At 46.6% G+C, this 7,717-nt stretch overlaps 1 protein-coding gene across 1 annotated transcript; it reads left to right on the top strand.

Moving 5' to 3' along the window:
* Nucleotides 1–2,314: 2,314 nt before the first annotated feature.
* SLC25A6 (solute carrier family 25 member 6) lies at nucleotides 2,315–6,789 on the top strand. The gene is made up of 4 exons (XM_084296287.1): nucleotides 2,315–2,483; nucleotides 3,271–3,757; nucleotides 4,524–4,664; nucleotides 5,143–6,789. Exons 1-4 carry the CDS (start codon nucleotides 2,373–2,375, stop codon nucleotides 5,298–5,300), a joined length of 897 nt encoding a protein of 298 aa, XP_084152413.1. The 5' UTR covers nucleotides 2,315–2,372; the 3' UTR covers nucleotides 5,301–6,789.
* The last annotated feature ends 928 nt before the right edge of the window (nucleotides 6,790–7,717 follow it).

Genomic DNA, 7,717 nt, shown 5'->3' with positions numbered 1-7,717 from the left:
CGGGAGGTTAATGCAGGTATAACTTCAACACCATCCACTTTAATACCATTTTTATTTTTATAGTCTCCACTGTAAATAAAGAACTATTATCCTATTTACTATTTGTCTGTAGCTTTGCATTCTACCTTTCCTACTATAATTTTTATACACTTTTTTTTTGCATCTTTTTTCAACATATCCTCTTCTTTTTCATAGTCCACAATTTGGTTAAATGTTTCAAATGCAATTTATAGTAGTTCCTCCATATTTTTTGCTCACCTCTTTTCTTTATTGTCCACCACTTGTGTATGCGCTCTTTATGTGGTAAGAAAGTGTGTGGGCACAGCAGCATTCCAAAGTGGGGGTGGGCTGACTGCCACTCTAGAGACAGGGTTGAGCCTGAGATGCAGGAGGTGCCACTCCTCTGCTTCCCATGAACGATTTTCTTCCCGTTACCAACCTGTAACTGATTCCTGGGATTCCTTTTCTTGTCCTTCCTCCCTCACAGCAGTGCTCCAGTTCAGCCCCAGGGCTTGTTTTCTCCTTAGTAATTAAGTGAATGAAGATCATCACATTGCTGTGGTCTCCAGCCACAGGACTCAGTCATTTGTAAGCCTCAGAAGACTGAGGGCTGTGGAAGCAGGCTGCTCCTCAGGAAGCACATTGTTCTCCTATCTACATCCGTTTACAAGGATGGGCTGGAAGGGCCATGACACCAAGTATTCAATAATAGACATCGTGTATGTGTGAAAATCAATGATAAAAATCACTATTTCTTCAGCGTAACTGAGTTTATCACCACTGGTTTACCCTCTTTTCCCCTGCATAAACTTGTTAAACACTGCTATCTCATAAAATGCATTAAAGCATTCACCTGTGTAGTATGGAAATATTAACTGTTAAATGACGCCAGGAAACAGCACTATTGTGATGGTGTAGTCAAGATAGGAAGAACTAGAGCAGAAGCTTGTCAAGATCAAGATTCCTCTGTGTTCTGTGAAGTTTCTGGAATAGACAGCTGCATAAAAGCACGAGTTTCATCTGTGGTTTTTTTTGTTGTTTTTTTTTTTTTTTTATCTCAGCTATAATTGGAGAAGAGATGTGGGGACACCTCATTTGGTTTAAGAACATCCTCCTCCTCCTTTTTAGCCCTGTGTAGCTCTTATGAAAGTAGATAGCAGAATATGAAATTTTTCAGTTAAAGAAAACTAAAATTTTAGTTAAAGAAAAATAAAATTTTCAGCCTGGAGAAGAGGAGGCTCAGGGGCGACCTTATCGCTCTCTACAGGTACCTTAAAGGAGGCTGTAGCGAGGTGGGGGTTGGCCTGTTCTCCCACGTGCCTGGTGACAGGACGAGGGGGAATGGGCTAAAGTTGCGCCAGGGGAGTTTTAGGTTAGATGTTAGGAAGAACATCTTTACCAAAAGGGTTGTGAGGCACTGGAACAGGCTGCCCAGGGAAGTGGTGGAGTCACCATCCCTGGAAGTCTTTAAAAGACGTTTAGATGTAGAGCTTAGGGATATGGTTTAGTGGGGACTGCTAGCATTAGGTCAGAGGTTGGACTCGATGATCTTGAGGTCTCTTCCAACCTAGGTGATTCTGGGATTCTGTGAAAATAAAATAAACAAAGCAGCACAGAAACGATGAAAAGAATGATGCTAAAGAGAAAACGAGATTTCCCCCAGTCAGATGCATCCGAGGTCCAAGGTGAACAGGACAACCACTGACTAAACAATTTCTTATCGCAAAGGTTTCATACATTTCACTTTCATTTTGCAAACTGACAGCACCGGAGTCCCAACGAGCGAAATTCTTTTCTCGCCAGCAGGAAGTTTTATGGGGAAGAAAGTCCCAGCCTAGATAACTGCGTGCACGGGGTCCGGGGTACGAGGGGTCCCTTCGGTATCCCGGCTCAGGACACTGCATAGCGCACACACACACCCCTAACCGCTGGTTTCGGGCGCCTCAGCCGCCGCAGCTTTGCGGTTGGGCCGCCAGGTCATCCGTGTACCAACACGGCCGGCTTTATTCACGCCTGTGGGAAGCGCCCGGTGAAAGCGCGGGCGGTTACGGGACCTAACGCAGGGGAGCGGCCGCTGCGCTCCGCCGGGCCGACGCGGCGCAGCCCGACTGGCGCCGCGGGGAGGGGGAGGGGGGGCGTGAGGGGGGAGCAACGGCCGCAACGGCCGCCCTCAGCCGGCGAGGCCCCGCCCCTCCCGCGGCTCTGCCCCGCCCCCGAGCGCGGCTGGCCCAATGGGCTGCGAGGCGGGGGGCGTGGCCGGCGGGGGCCCGGCATTTAGCTCATGCGCGGCAGCGGCGCCGCCCTTTCGGCGCGAGCGGCGGCGGCGTCGGTTCAACCCCCCCTCGTTCCCCGGTGCGGTGCCAGCGGCGGCCATGGCGGAGCAGGCCATCTCCTTCCTCAAGGACTTCCTGGCGGGCGGCGTGGCCGCGGCCATCAGCAAGACGGCGGTGGCGCCCATCGAGCGGGTCAAGCTCCTGCTGCAGGTCGGCGGCGCGGCCGGGCCCGGTGACCTTCCCTCCTTCCCTATCCTCCGCGGGCCTCAGGCCGTTGGCAACCGGTTGGGGGGGGTGGGGGAGGGGAGCGGCCGTTACCCGCGCGAGACAAAGGCGCTGCCCCCCCCCCCGGGTGGGGAGGGGGGGTAGGGGGTGGTCACGTGGGCGGTGGTCGCGCGCGGCGGCGGCGGGGAAGCCGGTTCCGCTACGCGGGGGCGGGGCGGGGCCGGGGGAGGGAGCGGCGCGCGCTGTCACTTCCTCGCGCCGAGGGCGCCGGGGCGCTGGAGGAGGGGCGGCCGCGCGCCGCCATCTTGGGCGGGCTTCACGTGACGCCGCGCCGCGGCCGCCCGTTGGCTGGGAGGGCGGGCGGCGGGGCGGGGCGGCCGCGCGGCGCCCGGCGTGACCTGGGCGGGGCGGCCCGGCGCCACAAGGTGACTCGCGTGACCTTCGCGGCCGGTAACGGGCCCCCGGCGGCCGTTAGCTGCCCCCCAGCAGCGCTGACACTTATCGGGGCAGCCCCTCTGTGAGAGGGCTCTAACATCGGTTTTCAGTCTTAACATTCATGCTGACCCAGAGGGTTTTTTGGACTTTGAGGTTTTTCTAAGCTTGTTATCAGGGCAGACTTACTGTGGTAACCACAGACTCTGTCTCCATACCCAGCTGCTGTCAGGCATTCTGGCTTGGCAGCTCTTCCTGTTACGCTCCAAACAAGCTTAAGCCAAGCCGCAGTGCAGGCCTGCCAAGGCATTGAGTCAAAAATGCGTACTCTTATTTGCAGGTGCAACACGCAAGTAAACAAATTGCTGCTGATAAGCAGTACAAAGGCATCATCGATTGCGTAGTGCGTATTCCAAAGGAGCAAGGAGTACTGTCCTTCTGGCGAGGGAATTTGGCGAATGTCATCAGATACTTCCCAACTCAAGCTCTCAACTTCGCCTTCAAGGATAAGTATAAGCAGGTCTTCCTGGGAGGAGTAGACAAGCACACTCAGTTCTGGAGGTATTTTGCTGGTAACCTGGCCTCTGGTGGTGCAGCTGGAGCCACTTCCCTCTGCTTTGTCTACCCCTTGGATTTTGCAAGAACCCGCTTGGCAGCTGATGTTGGAAAAGCTGGTGCAGACAGAGAATTCTCTGGTCTAGGGGACTGTCTAGTCAAAATCACCAAGTCTGATGGTCTGCGTGGCTTGTACCAAGGGTTCAATGTCTCTGTCCAGGGCATCATCATCTATAGAGCTGCCTACTTTGGAATCTACGATACAGCAAAAGGTAAAATTTCAGGAGGGAGTTGATGAACCTATTTGCAGAATTGTATTGCCTGTTTACGTCTGTTCTCGCGTGTCACTGTGTTTGCTGTGTCTGTAGTTTACGTAAGTGTGGGGGCAGAAGGGGGTGTCTTGGTCAGCATTAGTGTGACCTGCCAGTGGTACTGTTCAAAGCCAATCTTCAGGATGTATTGATAATACAGGCTGCTTTTGAATTTTCCTTTTGTTTTACTTGGAGTTAAAAAACAGAAAACGCAGGTTTTCTTTATAGCAGTAATGTTTGTTGGTAACCATACACAAATATTGTAAGTTTGGTTTTGCTCACTGAGTGGCTGTAGTTACATCAGACCAATTTGGGTGTGCTTAGCAGAATTGGTTTGAGCAGTGCTTTCAGAAATCATTTGTTTAAGCTTGACTTCTGGGTGTGGGAATCATTGGTGCGTATAGTTCATTAAAATCTATAGGGACAATGAGTTACTCTAGTGACCCTTATTTCTATAAACACCCAGGGAATGATTAAAACACTTCCGTGCCAGTCTGAAAGCATCTTGGTGCCTAAATTTTGATTACTGAGAATATAAAATACTGTGGGTTTCCATGTGTTTTTTTTTCTACATAGCCTAAGTGTGCTTCAAGTGTATCAAGTGTCTTGTTGCAGCTTAAATCATAGCTTTACAATGTTTTATAAAAGCTAGAAAAGTAGCTGTTGTTGTGCAGTGAACTGGAGGAGGATGTGGAGGATAAAAAGCTAATTAGTTCTTTTATTGCAGGCATGCTGCCAGATCCCAGAAATACTCACATTGTTATCAGCTGGATGATTGCACAGACAGTGACAGCTGTGGCTGGTGTGGTTTCCTATCCTTTCGATACTGTGCGGCGTAGGATGATGATGCAGTCGGGACGCAAAGGAGGTAGGCTGTTACTCTGTGTGGTTCTTTACGCAGCACTAACAAGATGGAGTTCCTAACGGTCATCCCTCAGCACTTCCAGTTCCTTATTGCATAAATTTCTGTTAACTTTAATTACATTTAAGTAGTACGAGGCAGTTGAGTAAGGCTCACAGTTTGTGGTGTTTGTGAGGAATTATGCTGAGGACTTCTCTTTGTGGAATATGAATTGGATAAATGGGCTGGCTGTTTACAGTGGCAAGCTAAGTGAAAGCAATGAGTTGACAGTATGAATGCCATAAGAACACTTCAGATTCTTTTGTGACATAACTTAATAACTAGGCAGGCAGGTAGCAAGATTTTCTGTTGCCTGAGCTAGTATTGTGGTAGTCTTAAAGCAAGGTATGGGACATGAAGTGGATAGGGAAGTGAAATGGCAGTTGCTAGAGACACCTGAGGTACAATTACAGGAGCTAAAAATCACTTTGCTCTTTTTCTACAGCTGATATCATGTACTCTGGAACGATTGACTGCTGGAGGAAGATTGCAAGGGATGAGGGAGGAAAGGCGTTCTTCAAGGGTGCATGGTCTAATGTTCTCCGAGGCATGGGGGGAGCTTTCGTGCTTGTGCTGTATGATGAATTCAAGAAAGTCATTTAAGCAGCCTAACTAGAATTTGAAATCAAGTTGAGCAGATCATGTAGAATAACTACCATTATGGACCATTGACCTTCAAGAAATTCCTGTGAGTCTTATTTATCGGAGCCAGATGATATTTGTAGATGGGGCTAGAAACTGACATAAAGAACTGATCCATTTCACGGTAACCTGTGTGAAGACACTGAATCTGGCAGTTCAGTGTGGTGACTTGTTTCAGCAATGAGAAATCAGCGTCACTGGTTCAGGGTCCAAAGTGGCTGGGTCCAAGTTAGGTAGAAAAGCATTGTATGCCCATGGATCAGTCCCCAGTTTCAAGTCCTGTCTGTTTTAGGACCATAAAATTGTCTTTGAAAGTACTTGCTAACAAATCATTCTTTTCCACTTGTACTGAAGCACTATGTACCATTTTGCACAGCTGAACATCTAGCAATTTTGTTCTTAAATTGGGGCATTCTGCTGTAAAACAATAAACATACTTACTCTGTCTGTGTTGAAATTATTACATCGAAGCTGTGGGAAAGCCTCTTTTCTCTGAAAACTTGTTTTGGATAATGGTTCATCTGATACACTTACACTGCACTATAACAGAATAAGCTTGGTTTTATTAAAATAATTGAATGTGAGACCTTTGAAGAAAAAAGCATAGGTTGTACTAATAGAAACCACTCCCATTCTTTGTGCCTGATTGTGTATGATGGGCTGCTGCAAGTGGCTTTTTGCATGATTCTTAAGAATTGATTTGCAGCTTTTCATGTGATGTAAAATGAGGGTTTTTCTGTTGTAGCACTTCAAGAACCCAAAGTTGCAAGGGCTGTCAAAAAGTGATGTTCTTGCCCTTCGCAAAGCAACTTAAAATGGAATATATATATTTTTTAAGTTAATATAGAAAGCAACACAGGACATTCATGCAAAAACCCAGGAACCCAGTTAAATGCCTTTAACGTTTGAGTGACCTGTCTATTGTATTGTTGCTGCTATTTGGAAATGCTGATATGCCACTCAAGCGTGTGTTTGGCCTGATCTCTAGCAGTGGTCAGTACCTCTGTGGAAGATAGATTTAATCTGAAATGAAGCTCAGTTTTAGAGGTGCAGTTAGGATATGTGACAGGGAATATGTGTGATCCTGTGTAGCTTTAAAATAGAGGTAACGGTAGGTCAGCCTTCACTAATAACTGAATAATGTCTACTTTCAAGGATTGTCTGAAGACTAGAAACAGGTAGTACGTTACCTCAAATGGCAGTATGAGGAATTAAGTCTGTGATCTGCATATGTGTATACAATCTTGCTTTTGTACTCTGTAATCTACAAGGATGTGGGGAGACCAGTAAAGGAAGAAAAGGTGTTCATCTTCCAGTCATGTTCTTAAGAACTTGCCCTGTATCTGAAAGAAACTATGTCATTGTATGAGTCACTGAAGGCTGACTGAGCTGAGGTTTTTTTGTGCCTTCTGAGGTTGCTACTCAAGATGAGGTATTTAAATTTACTACATGGCTTTGTCTGATTATTTGGCTCCAACATGATGTTCCTTGGCACAAGCACTGCTTTCAACATCTTTATATGAATGTAAGTACATTACATAGCTACTTTGTACACAGGCTAATGGCAAACCTTATGTACCCACTGCAGGTGTTTTTTTATCTTGTTCAGTCATGGTAGCACTCTTGTGATGTGAGCAGGTCATTTGATGTTGACCTTGCCAATCAAGCTGCTGTTTCAATTGTAATTATATTGATTGGGGGGGGGGGGGGGGGGGGGGGCAGGGAAAAGGTTGTCTGTATAAATAGATTGCATTGGTTTACTTTCTACATCAGTGGCTTGGAAGGTAGAGAGAAAGCACCTTGCATAACCTTACCGTGAGTGCATGGTGGCCTGGCTTTGTGAGGAAGAACCAAGCATGACAGTTACTTGAGCAGTTCTTGAACAGGGGAATGACAAATCTCATCCCCCCACTACAGAATTTGGTTTTAACCAGAGGAAATGGGAAAAGAAATCTATGTAAGAGTGGGTTGTTCTGTAAGTGGAACTGCAATTAGCTGTGCTGTGCATTTCAGCATGTACTACTAGGTGTTCATTTTTCTAGTATATTGCTTCCCTTAGTCATGCAGCAGCAATTCTCAATGTGATTATACGGTGTGGGAACATAAGAGGCAAATAATAAATGACTTTTAAAAAAAGCATTTGTTTTCTGCCTTATTGAAGCACATCTTTAGTGAAATGTGTTTATTTTTGAAAAATACATTTAACAGAGAAAGATCTGGAATTTTACATATAAAAGCAGGAATCTAAATCTAAGGCCTGTATTTTAAAAAGCTTCCTATTCCATTTTATTTTTTGTTTGTTTTTGTTGTTAATGGGGGAAAATTTCATAGGTGTTCATTTCTAGTCTATACTGTGAGGATCACCTTAAATGCTTGTA

This window comes from Netta rufina (assembly GCF_964035555.1).
Source record: "Netta rufina genome assembly, chromosome: 1".
Classification (NCBI taxonomy): Eukaryota; Metazoa; Chordata; class Aves; order Anseriformes; family Anatidae; genus Netta; species Netta rufina.
The sequence above is the reverse complement of the archived record's forward strand: the minus strand, read 5'-3'. Positions and strand labels throughout refer to the sequence as shown.